General features: G+C 38.6%; 1 protein-coding gene across 50 annotated transcripts in view; it reads left to right on the forward strand.

Annotated features, from left to right (window-relative positions):
- Positions 1-10,791, forward strand: part of RIMS2 (regulating synaptic membrane exocytosis 2) — a 572,519-nt gene extending 561,728 nt beyond the window's left edge. For all 50 annotated transcript variants that reach the window (XM_070221631.1, XM_070221642.1, XM_070221652.1 and 47 more), the window contains 5 exons: positions 1,560-1,701; positions 5,400-5,512; positions 5,841-5,942; positions 7,342-7,481; positions 7,919-10,791. In XM_070221631.1, the coding sequence (XP_070077732.1) occupies positions 1,560-1,701; positions 5,400-5,512; positions 5,841-5,942; positions 7,342-7,481; positions 7,919-8,137 (716 nt within the window). In that variant the 3' untranslated portion in view covers positions 8,138-10,791. The remainder of the gene's footprint in view (positions 1-1,559; positions 1,702-5,399; positions 5,513-5,840; positions 5,943-7,341; positions 7,482-7,918) is intronic.
- The last annotated feature ends 5,273 nt before the right edge of the window (positions 10,792-16,064 follow it).

Here is a 16,064-nt window from a genome sequence, read left to right on the forward strand (position 1 = left end):
GTACCTTATTTAAATCGTTTGTTCCACTGGAGGTTGCAAATTGGTAATTTAAAAATTTTATCATTGCTTTTACATTTATTAACTGACATTCCTCTGTAAAGAATAGCTTTTCCTCATTGATGGGGATGCTTTATATCATCTTCTAGTTCATATCGGTACAACATGTTTATTATCAATTATCTAAAATGTTAGGCTTAGATTTTGGAACTGCACTGTAGGTCAGTCATAACTTATATTTATATATACTTTTTCAAAGCACTTTGATGTACATTAAAGTTGGAAGTGGAGAACAGATGAAATTTAAAGCAGTGTTTCAAAATGGTGAGAAAATATTTTAAGAGGCTTGGTGAAAGGGATTTCAACAAGTCACTGGCAATATCAACAAATATTTATTAATCTAAAATTAAATTATTAATACCAGGCACTAAAAGAGCTTACCATATCCCCCAAAGCTAATAATATGCATAGTCAATGTATATAAATGCTTTGGCCTGACAAGAAGTAAATTAATACAGATACTTTGGGACTGTCACCCTGTTGCTCCAGCTTTAGTAGTTTCTCAACTCCATGTTTCAGCATGCAAAGCCCTTTGTAATTGGGACTCAGTTTCTTGTCTGACCCACCGCAGCCTCCTCCATATGTTTTGGTTATTTGCACCATCCCTCAACCGCTCATGGTCATTCCCAGCTTCACACCTTTGTCCAAGCTCTTTCCCTTGCCAAAAACACTCTCTTCTTGCCTCTTCTTGGGTCCCAATCTGCTGATTTTTCAAGCCCAGCTCAAATCCCACTGCATCTCTGAAGCTCCTTCCTCCCTGACCTCTCCAGATAGCACTTGTGCCTCTGTCACGTCTGTAGTACTTGACGCAGTTTCCAGTCTTCTAACTGATTTCTGTAAGTATACCTCACACGCAAACTGTTGAAGATCCTTGACATGACTATCCAGGACCAAAAATTAAAAAGCTCTCTTCACATGGCATTGTTGGGTTTTTGCATTCCCTTTGAGAATCTCTCTGAAAGTTACCAATAAATGTGAAACTTATCAAACAGGGCTGTCTCCTTTGTATAGTTTTCTTTGCCTTCTAATATCAATCACCCCACAAAAACAGGTTTTCGTGTGAAAGTTAAGACTAGAATTGAGGATTACTCACCTCTTGTTCTTTGGAAATAATAAGAAGGCCTAGTTCTTTCACCATGACAAAAAGAAAGAAAAAAGAAAAAGACAGGCATAAATTAATCTTCCATTCAAATATTACGATGAAAACAAAGCTTTTTATTTTCTTTAGTTTGAACCTTTTTGTTCCTTTTGTTACCAATTTGAACACTGTTTTAAATGGAAATAAAACAATGGTATTTTGTGCTTCCCAAAGATTTTTTAGAAAATTTTCATCCCACTCAACAAGACGTTGTTTGAAATACCTTTTCTCTCTGTCTCCTTAATAAGAGCATTTGTATCTATGCAGTTCTCTTCATCTGAGGACCTCAAAGCTTTGGCTGATATTCCTTGTTGCCAGATGGTGATGACAAAGCTCTCATCCTTTCTGTTTTCTGTTTGTGCAGAAGCGGGAGGTAAAAAGCTTCGGAGCACTGTCCAGAGAAGTACAGAAACAGGCCTGGCTGTGGAAATGAGGAACTGGATGACTCGACAGGCAAGCCGAGAATCTACAGATGGCAGCATGAACAGCTACAGCTCAGAAGGAAAGTGAGTGAGGCTGGCGGGGATAGGCGTCTCTTCCGAGCCTGCGGAGACCATCTTCTCTGTCTCTGTCTCTTTGCTTTCACAAAAGTTAGCTCACACTCGACAGCACCGTTTTCATTTTTGTGGTCTGATTTGCTGTGAAGAGAACTTTTGCTCACCTGCCACTGAACAATGTGACATATCTGACTTTTTTATATCAAGAGACATAGGTTTGGGGATAAAGTGTTTCACTTTAACGGCAAGATGCTAAAATGTGACTGTCACAATACATGCAAAACAAATAGCTTGCCTTACCTAGAAATAATACATAAAAACACAAAAAATAATAAGCACTCATGCCACACCACATGAACAATGCTGATTTTCAAAGTCTTTAAGAGTTATTACTAAAAAATATCGAATACTGATACATATTTAGTTCCATGCAGTAAAAAATAGTTCAGATAAATGTAATAGCCAATAAGAAACACCACAGAGAAAGTTGGTGAGCCTTTCCTTTATGGAGTTATAACATAGCTTTCCCTTGAATCAAGTGCATCTGAGATATTTTTAAAGCATTTGTAAAGATCATATAGCCCTGTCATCATCAACAAATTAACAGTAATTAGCAACTGCAGATCCATAGACGGATATGTAAAGGAAATTAATAGAGGAAAGTGGGGTTAACTGACCCCACTCCGTCATCACCATGGAAGCAGCAGATGTTTAGACAACATACGTGTAGCCAGTTCACAGATGTGAGACGATGGGAGCTGCTGGCAGAGTATTGATGATATGCCCTGAGGATAATTTGTCAGGCACAATTATATAAATACAAGAGTTGTTTATGGTTTCCATACATTTATAAATCAGGTTATATGGGATGCATTAACTTGGAAACATTAAAATGTTTGGATTAACTTAATATTTGGAAATTAAGTTTGAGGAAAGAAATAGGTTTGATTTTCATCAAGGAAGTCTTAAAAGAGATAGAGAATCATGTAAAAAATAAATGAGCACTAAGCACTTATCATTGCAGAGCACTATATTAGATACTGTTAGGGATATAAAAATGTTTAAACTGTGGCCCCTGCCCTCCAGGTGTTTATAGTCTCACTGGAAACATTTTTCCAGTGAATACTTATGAATTCAGTCAATAAATTTTCCCATACCTTCCAGTGTTCTCAGCACTGTGCTATGAGTCGGGGATATAAGTCATACAATGGAGCCAAAATCAGTTGGTGGTCATGACCGTGGGCTTTAGAATCATACAGCTTAAGTTCTCATCTGTTTTTTGGTACTGTAGGACCTTGGGCAAGTTATTTAACTGTTCTAAGCTTTGTTTTAATTAGTTGATTGAGCTTGACAGGCATTTATTTAGTGCTTACAACATTCCAGGCATGGTTCTGGGTGCTAGAGATGTGTCAGTGAACAAAACAGAAACAAACACAAAAAATCTACTCTCACCAAACTTACAATCCAATAGAAAAGCTAGATGGTAAACATGAAAAGTTGTTAAAATGTATATATTAGAAAAATTGGTAAAATATTTAGTAGATTAGGTAGTACAAGTGCTAAGGAGAAAAATAAAGGAAGAGAGAAGATAGAGGGCAAGGGTAGGGTTTTTGTAGGGTAGCCGGGGAAAAGGACACATTGAGTAAAGATCTGAAGGAATTTGGTAAGCATATGGATATGTGAGGGAAGAACATTCCAGGCTGAAGCACTGTGGAGGCCCTGAGGCAGGAGCCTGCTAGGCATCAGCAGTGAGAAGGGCAGCACTGAGGGGTAAGGGCAGGAGTAGTAACAGCCTAGGAGTTAAGATATGGGGGCCAAGGGGAGGCAGCTTGCATCGTCTTTACATATCGTCATAAGGACTTTACTTTTGCCTTGAGAGGGATGAGAAACCATTGAAGGATTTTGAGCGGAGGCCTACCATTCTCTGACTTCAGTTTTAACAGCTCACTCTGATTGCTGTGGGGGTGGAGAGTAAAGGTGGCAACAGGGAGGTCATTCAGAAGGCTGCTGCAGTAAGACAGAAGATAGAAAATGATGCTGGCCTTAGTGAGGTCAGATTCTGGATGTATTTTGACTGAGAGCCAATAAGATTTATTGATGCATTTGATGTGAGTAATGAGAGAAAGGAGTGTATTAGTTTGCTAGGGCTGCCAAGACAAAATACCACAGACTGGGTGGCTTAAACAACAGAAATTAATTTTTTCATAGTTCTGGAGGCTAGAAGTCCAAGATCAAAGTGTCAGGAGGTTTGGTTTCTCCTGAGGCCTCTCTCCTTGGTTTGCAGATGGCTGTCTTCTCACTGTGTCCTCACGTGGCCTTTCCTCTGTGTGTGCAATGCTCCTGGTGTCTCTTCCTCTTCTTATAAGAACACCAGCTGTATTAGATTATGGCCCCATAATCTAATTAAGTCATTAGATTATGACTTCATTTAACCTTAATTACCACTTTAAAGGCTCCATCTCCAAATACAGTCATCCTGAGGGTTAATGTTTGAACATACGAATTTGGGAGGGACACAATTCAGTCTGTAACAAAGAGGAAAGATAACTCCAAGGTTGAGCAAGTGAAAGAATGAAGTTGCCATTTATTAAGATGGAATCTTCTGACAGGGACAGAGTTTGTTTTTTGTTTGTATGGGGGTTGAGAGTGATATTGGGACAAGTTAAGTTTCAAGTTCCTGTTAGACGTCCAAGCAGATATGTAGATGAAGCAGTAAGAATGCGAGTCTGTGGCCCAACGGAGAGGTCCAAGCTGGAGATGTGAATCTAGATAATATCGTGGATGGCATTTAAAATCATGAGACTGGATGAGATTACCAAGGGAATTCACACATATAGACAAGGTAAGAGGACAAATGGTTGAGCTCCCAATATTTAGCAGCAGAATTAGCAAAGGAGACTGAGGTAGATTGGCAAAAGAAGAAAACCAGAAGACTAGAAAGTTTGGAAAGCAAAGTGAAGAAAGTGTTTCAGGGAGGAGGGAAGGATTAATTGAGTCAAATGATGCTAATATTAAATGAATTCCAAGTATTAACAGTTGGATTTACTACTGTGATCCTTGGGCCACCTTGATCAGAGAATCTTGGTGGAGTGGAGAAAAATAAAGCAAGGAAGAGAGCAAGGAAAAACTGATTGGTTTCAAGAGAGAATGAGAGGAAATTGAAGATAGCATATAGAGACAATTCTTTCAAGGAGTTTCAAGGAGAGAAATGGGATGGTAGCTGGAGAAAGAAGTGGAGTTAGGAGAGGGATTTTTTTTTAAGGTGGAAGAAATAACAACGTGTGTGTGTGCTGAGAGAAATGATCTGGAAGAGTTTCCTCATCTATAGATAGGTTAAATAACAGAATCTATCTCATAGTGCGGCTAAGAGGATTCAGTATGATGGTGTTTGTCATGGAGTACGTGCTCAATATGTCCTGAGTGCCGTTGATAGAAATCACTGTCCCTGCCCTCCAGACCAAGGAAAGGCACATAAACCAAAGCCTGCAGTACAGTGTGACAGGTGCTTCTGGTGGCATTCGTGGGCTGTTAGGGAATATGGAGGGAGGGCCGTGGGGGCTGGAGTGCAGTGTTGGGATCCGATTAAGATAAGTGGCAAAATAGTAGTACCTACTGTTCCTGCTACAGGAAGAGGCTAGAGGGTAACCTGGCTACCTGAAAGTTCGCAGGAGTTGAGGGTTTAATCCCATATGTTATTTTGCTTTTAGTCTGATTTTCCCTGGTGTCCGCTTGGCCTCTGATAGCCAGTTCAGCGATTTTCTGGATGGCCTTGGCCCTGCCCAGCTAGTAGGGCGCCAGACTCTGGCTACACCTGCAATGGGTAAGAATTTCTGTCACGTGATTTCATTGTTTTTCTTTTAGATAATTGAAAATTACATTCTCTAAATTTCATAGGATCTTTAATAGTACTATCAGCAGGAATGACTATCTTAGATTTTAACAATAAAAAATCTTGAACTAATTTTTTCCATCTCAATTTATGTGCTCTTTAAAGTAAGATACCACTGATAAAATTTTAAGTATATTTTAATTTAAGAAAATATATGGGAAATGATGTAATGATGTTAAACCAAGGTCTTTGACACAAGCATTTTTCCCACTGCATTTGTATATTAAGAGCTGCTTGTTTCTTCCTCACACACCATTAGGTGACATTCAGGTAGGAATGATGGACAAAAAGGGACAGTTGGAGGTGGAAATCATTCGTGCCCGTGGCCTTGTTGTAAAACCAGGTTCCAAGACACTGCCAGGTAAAAACAGAAGAGCTTCTACTATTATTGTTCATAATCCACATTTTGCAATTTAGAGACTTTGTTTTTAGTTCAATGCTGAAAACTTTGTTTTCAAATAATCAAGAATACTAATAAATGAGTCAATTATCTGTAGTAGTTTATTGTTTATCCTGAGTGAGTATTCAATGACAGTAGTGTGGTGGGGATAATTTAAGCAGTTGAATAAGTACATAAATAGTAGAAACCCCTGCAAAATAAAAACTGCCATACTTAGATAATTCATTTTGTACAACATGTACATAGAAAGTTCTTTCTCTTCTTAGCTGGTATTTTATGTTTTTCTTCAGATTATCTGGAGCCTCAAAATTTTCCTTGGGAATCCTTAAAGCTCTGGAATTAGAATAAAAATAGACACAGGCCCCCAAAGTAGCATAAGCCTATGTATGCAGGATATTCCAAATATAAAGACTTTTACTTCCTGTAGCATATGAAGAAAGAGAGGCACCATTATAAATTTTTATCGTGATGTCGCATATTTTGTACTGAAATGTTGTTATAATCTAAAGTGTTTGGAGCCATGGAAAATGCCACAAACTCCAGATGCATTGTGCAGAGATGTATAGAACATTGGATCTGAGGTATAATAGAGAAGAATTACTGAGGATTCTGAAACTTGGTTTCTAGCTTTAGCACCCCTACTGACTGAATTGTAATTTTGAATCTCTTAACCACTCTATCCTTGCGGCAGTTCTAAATTATCATGTATATTACCTATTGTACAACCTTGCAGGGTGATTAAGACAATTGTGTTTATAAAGGTCCTGGAGCTAGTCAACCGCTCTGTTATAAAGAATATGGTGATTTGTATATGCATTGAATGCTTTTATGAAGAGTCTGTCAGATAAATTTCAAGCCATGGAATTCATAATTAGTTGCCTCTTTCTAGCTAATTACATCAAACCCCACTGTGTCTTGTACCCACACCACCACCAATAAACAAACCCTTTTGAGTGATAAATAAATGATTTATGGGGCTGGTGAGTAAAACAATATAGTTTCAAGCATGTTTAATTAGATTTAAGTATTGATAAATGAAAACCTGAGTAAGACATCACTCTTGAATATTTTTAGGGACTGGAAGCATTTCACCTTATTTAGTGCAAGTGTTCAAATCTCCATAATCAGTTCATGGCAAATCAGTGATCAACTCAGAGGCTGGTCAACGTTGCCTAAAACTACCTGAATGGCTGATAGTCCTCTGTTTGCCTATCGATTGTGACATGATGTGGAAAGGCCATAACTTTGGATTGCTAGTCCTTTCAGCCTAAAACTAAGCTGTGGCAGTTGTCACCCGTGAGTTGGGTGTTCCAAGACCATCGCCCATCACCTGACTCTCCTCTGTGTTTTCTTTCCTAAGCACCATATGTAAAGGTGTATCTATTAGATAATGGAGTCTGCATAGCCAAAAAGAAAACAAAAGTGGCAAGAAAAACGCTGGAACCACTTTACCAGCAGCTATTATCTTTCGAAGAGAGTCCCCAAGGAAAAGTTTTACAGGTATTTGCTGAATTGTTTATCCCCTACCTAAGAAAGTATTTTCATGGAGTCAAACCTTATACCCAACATCTTTCCCTATTATCTTTTCTTATTCTTTTCTGTTCCTCACAGCTGAACCGCTTAGGAAACTTCAAAACAGTGCCCAGTGCCATAAAGCTATAGGAACTGTTGTTTCCTTTAAAGTGAGCTATGGACTTGCCAATCCGCATCACATGTAAACCCCAGTCTCCTTGCACTGCTTACGATCTTGACACTCCAGCACAGTTCTCCTAGTGTGCCTTTGGAGTCTAGTAGATGAAGATGGCTATCCTACTGATTAAATACAACTGTTTAATTTGCTGTTTGATGTCAGCCCCTTAACTGAATGTATTTTAGCCTTACAAGTTCTTAGGTACATGATTATACTGACATTACTCTCCCTTTTATTTTGCCAACAGATCATTGTCTGGGGAGATTATGGCCGCATGGATCACAAATCCTTTATGGGAGTGGCCCAGATACTTTTAGATGAACTGGAGCTATCCAATATGGTGATTGGATGGTTCAAACTTTTCCCCCCTTCCTCCCTAGTAGATCCAACCTTGGCCCCTCTGACAAGAAGAGCTTCCCAGTCATCTCTGGAAAGTTCAACTGGACCTTCTTACTCTCGTTCATAGCAACTGTAAAACTGTTGTCCATAGCAACCAGCGTTACAAAAAAAAAAAATCACAGGTCGCAAACCCTGGTAACACTGCATGCTTAATGTTGTGTCTTCTGAGCCTGTTTCTAGGGATACAAAGCGATCCTGTGTTCTCAGAGGAAGTTGCACACATTGTGCCCTAAAGAAGGCCCTCAGGTGAAAGAGCAGAGCTATGAAGAACTATCAGGTTTAGAGTTCAATACTACTCGAGTTTTGGTCCAATCTGAAGCCATGGATTAATCTCAAAGAATCAGTCAGTTTCATGCAACAAAAGCCCTTTTCAATGGCACCTTTATATTTTTATCGTTCCTTTTTCTTCATTTCTCTGACCCCAAAGCCCTGTTATGCCACAGAAATGGAGCTATACAGCCATTAAGCCATGGTACAAGTCAAGGAGTGAAGTCCTAGGAAGCATCAGGTAAAAAGCAGGGGACCCAAGAAGTGGTCCAGGACAAAACCTCAGCCCTCATCTGGCCGGTGACCAGGAGCAGTCAGTCCAACGTGAACGGCGGTAGACTTCGCAGCTCCAGCAGGCATGTCATGCACTAATGCCAAGATGTGTTGGACTCTGAAAAACAAAATTCTGTGGCTACACTGTACTGAATGAAATTAAAGAAACTTTTTTTTGCATGGACACAGATTAGCTGAATATTTAAATTATTTTCTTGAGGCTGCAACTTGCAAAAAAAAAGAATAAAAATCAGCCATTTTCAACAATTTATATTATTTTTAAAAATAAATTTCACTAGTGCATGGTTTTAAAAAGGGGAGAGAATGCAACAGGGTGATACAAAGATACACCATGTTTATTCTTTGACCATAGTCTGTGTTTTGGCAGACATTACAAATGAAATACTTTCTAGAAGATACTTAAAATTCTCTTTATGTGACAAATAAGTATAATATATTCAATTTATTTCCATGTTAAATATACAAATCTTATGAAGTTCAATATGTGCAAATTGTTCACATCTTTTCTCCTCTCCTCTATCTCACTTTCCTCCTCTCCCTCTTTTAATCTTCTATTTTCTTTCTCTCTCCCAGAGTGAATATTATACTAAAAAATTACAAGTTTTTGACCTGATACTCTCTTATATCCCATGTTCGATTCAGAGCCATAGATGCTTCTGAATTTATGAATTTCTCAAGGGAAAAAAAACTGTTTATGAGCTTTCTTTATTTCAAGCATGTTGAAAGGATTTTGCAACATGACTTGGGAGTACATTAAAGTAAGTCAGCATGTATTTGATAAAGAAGATATTTGAACTTTTGCAATTTATTGTACAGTGCATGGTAATTTTATTTTCACCTTCAAAGTTCAGTTTACAGGAAAATCCTAAAATCATGTGGCCATTGTAATGTCTAATAAATTTGTTTTTAGCACCAGCATTATTCATACAGGGGTTAAAGTATTATTTCTAGAAGGTCTTAGGTTTTGTTTTTTAATTAATTAAAGCAGTTTCTTTAGTCAATTTCCATTTACTATGTGAATAGAAACACTGCTAAAAATTTGGAGCCCTGAAACACAGGGCTGTTTATTAATTCATTTTTCTGTAGTAAAATTCAATTTTTCACAAATTATATTTCTAAAGAAATATAGTAAACATAAATTTGCAACAAATAATTTTAAAGCTCCAATTTTTAGGTGACTCAAAGAAAGTCAATCTGCCTATTAACAGTTCTTTGATGCCATCACCAAAAGTCTACACACAAAATCCCCTGAAGTCAAACCCCTGCCTTTGGTTTTACAGACAGTTGTTACCATTGGGTGGTGCTGCAAGGTCAAATTTCTCTTAAGTTCCCCTAGTTAGAGGAAAAGTCACTGGTTAATGGAAGAAACCACACATACTTTCTGTTTCTTTATGTACACGTTGATGACACATCGTTAGCTGATTTTGATTTCTTATAATAACTTGTGAAATCCACATACACATCGTTCGTTTAAATTAAGGCCATGCACAAAAATTGCTTTCTTTTTTTTTTCCTTTTAAATTCAGTACTGACCATTAAAAATTATCATGTTTGCTATGGTGCAAAAGTTAAAATGAGTATCACTAAAAATGCCTTCTCTTTATGTGGTGCAATATGAAATACACCGAGACTGTGTCTTGACATTCTGAGATCTATGATGGACCCAGGTAAAGTCGTTAAAGAACGAATAAAACTTCATGGAAATAATTTAGACACTTGTGTACCAGCAACAATTGATTTAATAGACCTATAGTGTCTATACTCTCCCTTAGAATAAACGTTTACCATTTTCCTGATACTAAGATGCAGTCACATAATCTTTTGTGCATATTCCTATATAAATTATTTCTAATTTTAATAAGAAGGACATGAGTGTATGGAATATTTGTACATACTTGTCATTATGCAGTATTTATTTAAAAGTTGGTGTATTTTTTTTTAATTTTCACATGTCTGCACCTCGACTTGTGGTTTAGTCATGTAAATAGTACTATTCCAGTGACCATTGCTGCCCTGTACATAGTATGTTTTCAAAGTAAAGGGAATTCCAGTTGCGAAAAAAAAGTGGGCAGATTAGTCCTGTAATGAACACCAACTAATGTAAATCAAATTCATTCTGGTGATGGTATTTAACACTTTAAATAAAACATTTTCTTTACAGATGTTTGTATGCACAGCCTTCTCTGACTTCTCTTCTCCCCACGCATCCTCAAGCCTGCTGCAACTCATTCCCAAATGCACACATCGTTTACAGACAGGAAAATAATATTTTTCTCCCTCTCCATAACAGAAGCAGGCTGCTGGTCTTAGCAAACAGCCGTCGGTAGAACATTTCTTTGAAGTGCCAAAAGATTTCTGCTCACATCATTAAAAGTTGCTGCTTTTAAAAAAGGTTGTTATTCTGGATTGAGGTTCTTTCTGATTAAATGACTCAGCAGCTTGCAGATTTTCTGAGTGAAATGAGTCAGATTTCTGAGTCAGTTGGCCTCCAATGATAGCAGAGTCACAGAGAGTCATGCACAGGCTCTACCGTTCCCTGGGTGGAAACGGCGAGGGCGACAGTTGGCTTTAGGCTATGTGTTTGCACTGACCTGTCAGTTCAGCTTGTGGGGCTGGGGATGCATTTTAAGCTGGGGAGACACATGCGATAACCTGACATGTAACAGCCTGTCCAGAGACTGGCTTCTGTAGTGTAAATGTGAATGGGTGAGGTTTCTCCATACCCTTCTAGGGCAATTCCTCAAACTTCAAGAAAGAACCCCAGCAGAGTTCCAACGGGAGTCCTCGCTGGCTCTAAATTTAAGAAGTAGTTTGGATTAATTAGAACCTGTTTCTCTCTCCATTCTTGGAAACAGCCATTTCTCCCATTTCCAAGGACTCAATTCCAGCACAGTCCCCAATACCTATCACATGTTATTTTTCACTATTCATTTTTTCACTATTCATTATTCAATATTTTTCACTATTCCCCTACTCTAGTGAGCTATTTCTTTGCTGTTCATACACTCCTGTTATAAAATTCCCTTGCCTTTCTTGTACACCCTCTCCTGAAAAGCCCTTCTATTTTCTCAAAAATGATCCATGTTAGCCCCTTCCTGCAACTCCCTGCTCAGGACTGAGCTCTTCTTTAGCAGTTCCTGACAATCCTAACAACATGACTGCCATTGACATCAACATCTTCACTTTCCCAGGAACTCCAGATGCCAAGGCTCCACGAGCAACAATAAAGGACATGATGGTCACTCTTGTAGGGGCCGTGAGAGAATTGGTCGAGAAATCACCAAAGCTGTCTGCCTGTACTGCCTTACCATTCTGTGCACGTACAAGTCATGTGCTCTGCATGTCTGTCTCCACTCACTCAGCTCGTGATGCCCTCAACGTCCTGTGGGCAGTCATGGACTGAATAAACAGGGGTTCACACATCCACCTGTGGTTGTGAAATTTGTATTGGGAAGCAGTATGTAAGAGGAAATTTGAAAAACAGCAACAATCTGTGCCGCTCAAATTCTCTGCATGGCTTGACTCAAGTCACTTAATCTCTCTGGCATTCATTTTTTCACCTGAGAAATAAGGAGTTTGAGTTAGATACTCCTCTATCATTAAGTCAACACTTTGACTAATATGCAAGCTCCTTCAAGGAAGGGACCATGTCTACTATTTTTTCCTCTTTTGTATCCTCAGTGCCAAGAACAATGCTGAACACACAAATGCTCAATAAATATCTGCCAAATTAATGAATATTTATTTCATCTTGGCTGCTTTTGAGACACTATTTTAGGTATCGTAGTGAATAAAACATGGATGACCTTATCCTCATGGGGCTCTTGCTCTACTAAAGAAGACACGCGTAGGGTGAAAAATTACAAGTCTGATAAGTTTCCAAGAGGAAAGCCCCCAGGATGCTATGGGAGCATACAGCAAAGTGTTTTAAACTAGCCAAGAGAGTCAAGGAAGGCTAATTTCTACAAATATGGACAAGAGTTAACTAGAAGGGGAGATGGGAGTGAGATGAAGAATATTTCAAGCAGAAAGAACAGCGGTTAAGAAATTTGAGGGACAGGAACTGTGATTCGACCCCGTTTATTACCTTGCAGAGTGTCTAAAGCAATGGTGAGTACTTAAGAAGGGCTTGTGAGCGAATAAATGAATAAACAAGTGAATACAGATTTCTTCAGCCTGGGCTATTTCTGAACCATTGAGAAATTTGTTGAGAAGCTAATTTTAATTTAAACTTGATGTGAGATGTATTTGTAAATTAGATCATTGATAAGGGCTAATCTTCTATATACTTACATTTAAAATGGTTCTTAGAATGCTACTCAATCCTTAACCCCAGTCACTTGTTAGGTCTTTGAACATAGGAACCACAGCCTGTAGTTCTGTACACAGCAGAGCACCTAGCTCAGCGCTGAGCACATCGTAGATGCCAAATACTCAGCCTTAACAGTGAATATCCCCTTGAAATATTCTCAGAGAGATTACTGTTATCAACATGGAAGATTCTTGAGTCCTGAAATTTATGTTCATAGTTTGCGTATGGTTGAGTCAAAAAGACTTTATACCTGTGGTATTCTTAATGTCTTCTGAGACCTGCTCTCTGTCATTCTGCTTTGGGCAGGGGACTATTTTGTTTAGTACGCTTCCTTTTCTGATCCATCCATATTGTTCCCATGAGACCTGCCTTTATCTAACTAATTCCATTTTCCTGGTCCCAACTGACGATGTAGGCAGCGCAGACTCTTAAACTGGGTCAGTCTGTACCTTTGCCTGTGAAGATTTGTTATTGTTTTGTTTTGCCTTCATACGAAAGAAGCAGTCCATCTCCAGTAACAGAAACTGTTAGATGACAAAAAAGGTCAGGCGCTGCCAATGGATACTTTTTCTGATATACGATGGAAGTTGGATTAAGGTAAGAGAGAAGAAAATCAACAAAGCCAAGTGGAGGCAGGAACTGAGAGAGAGAGTCCTGCAGGCTTCGTGTTCCTGATTCCATTATGACCGAGGATCAGCTGCATTCTTCCAAAAGAGCCCAGACGTTCTGGCTGTAGTTAGTTGGATTCCTGCTACTTGAAGTCATGCGTCCTAATTAATACATTTGGGCAAGAACAAGTCTAATGCAATTAGAGGATCTTGAAGGAGTTGAGGTTACCTGGGCAATCTCATAGCATTAAGGGAAAGCCTAAGAGGGGCCATCTAACCTCTGCTCGGCAAGTGGCTGGACAAATAAACTGCAATTCAACCCATTCCATAGTCTCTAACAGTCAGACTCTTCTTCCTAACAATTAGACTAAATCTCCCTTCTAGAAATTTACACTTCCTGGCACTAACACTACCTTCTAGAACTATATAACAAAGAGCTGATCCCTCTCCCACATGATAGTCCTTCAAATATTTTGTTAGCTATCTTACTTTCCCCAACTCTTACAAAGTAGCTTAGCAAGTTCTCTAAAAGTGCCTGTTCTGGATAAGAATGCCTGAGTCCAAATATAAGCTGCCTGAGTCAAAATATATGCTCCCTCATTTACCAGCTCTATAACCTTCAGTGAGCCATTTATCCTCAAGTCTGTTTTACATCTATAAAATGGGGAAGCAGGGATAATGATAACCTCACAAGGTTGTTGAGAGGATTAAATGAGATAATGTAGGTAAAGGACAATACTAACATATAAGTACCCATCAAGTATTAGCTATTGCTGTGATGGTTGTGACTGTAATTATTAGTACCACTATTTATTCTTCTCTTTCCAGGTACTTCTAATCTATTCCTTCAGCCATTTGTCACTTACTAGACACCTGGACATCTTGCTTGCCCTCTATATATCCTCTCTAGAATTAGGCAAATGACTCTGGATGACTACTGGCCCAGGAAGAGTACTATGCTGTGGCCTCTACTTTTATAAACACAACCTGTAATCCTGTTGCCTTTTTCTGGAGCCACCTAACATAGCTCTTTCAGACTGGGCTGGAGGTTGAGCAAATCTCCCAGAACCTCCTTCACGTGAATGGCTTCCTCATTCTGTCCTTGTGGAATTTTGCTTTTAGCCAAACACAGATATAAAAGTTCATTCTTGCTAAATTTTTTTCCTGTTCGTTTTGTCTAGTATTCCAGCCTGCCAAAATCATTATGACTGTCCTAGCTCTAGCCTAAACTCTGAATTATTAAGACTCATCAAACATACTAACTTTCACCACCAACTCTGTTTCACTTGAAATTCTAATAAGGGTGTTTCTTCTGTCTTCATCCACATCTTTGATAAAATGTTGATGAAAATAGGGTAAAGATCAAAGCTTTGTAACTCTCTACTGGTAATATTAATTGATATCAATAGTAGTTATTGTCATGTAGTTCATTATAGTTTACAGAATGACTTTAATATACGTAATTTAACTTAATCCTTATGATTACCTTCTGAGGTAAGTAATATCTTTATTTTGCAGATAATAAACTGTAGTTCAGGGAGTTTAAATAATGGGAGCAAGGTCCCTCATCTGATAAGTGGTATATCCACTTGCAAACCTGGGTCCTCTGACAACAAATTGGGTTGTTCAATCAATCGTGAAACCACTTCACCTTACCATCATCCACCATACATTTCCCCACTTTATCCTCAGGGAATTCATTAGGGCCTTTCTCCAATGACTTGCTAAAATATAGATTTGCTACTTTTACTATATTTTCTCCTACTGCAATCTAAGAGATAAGTTATTATTAGCATTTGATTAGAACACAGGTAATGGCTTGGCATAAAATGGATAATGGCACTAATGGCCATTCTTTTTCTTATCACAGGCATCAGCTCCTGTTCTTTAGTTTGTTTGTTTTACCATTTCCAGTTGAAGACTCTTCTCCCAGTTGCAGACAAAAGAAGCAGGAGAGAATTAGAAAATGCTTTAGCGTTTTTTCACCATTGCCTCTGAGCAGTGGGTCTGCCGCTTCCTTTGACAACTCCTTGGCCCCAAAAGAACTAAAAGGGCCATTTTGATTACCTTCAGCATTTTTCCAGCCTCATTGTATTCTAACCTTCAGCCTCTCACCGCTCTTCTGATAGGGACGGCCCTCGTCCTATTGGGCCTTCTGCATGGGCCCTGCCTCCTTCTTCTCTCATCTGTGCTCATCAGAGCTCATCAGTGGAGCCTCTCTGTGAACAGATTGCTCTTATTTATATATTTGGTTTCTATATTTCTGTTTTGCCTGCCTTTCCCTTTCTTCTCATTGAAATATTAGAAAGATTACTTTTCCCTAGATTCTTGCATACCTCTGTGGCTATTACCACTTCTGCCAGGGGATCATCCTTATATCCTCTGAATTTTTCAATACATCAGTTAAAAACTCTAGGACATGTGTCTGATAACAACCAGTATCTTCTTTCCTTATCACCATGACTATAAAATGAAATGATGACTTACTCCCAAGAGTGTAAGTGACTCACTTA

This window comes from Equus caballus, chromosome 9 (assembly GCF_041296265.1).
Source record: "Equus caballus isolate H_3958 breed thoroughbred chromosome 9, TB-T2T, whole genome shotgun sequence".
In the NCBI taxonomy this organism is placed as follows: Eukaryota; Metazoa; Chordata; class Mammalia; order Perissodactyla; family Equidae; genus Equus; species Equus caballus.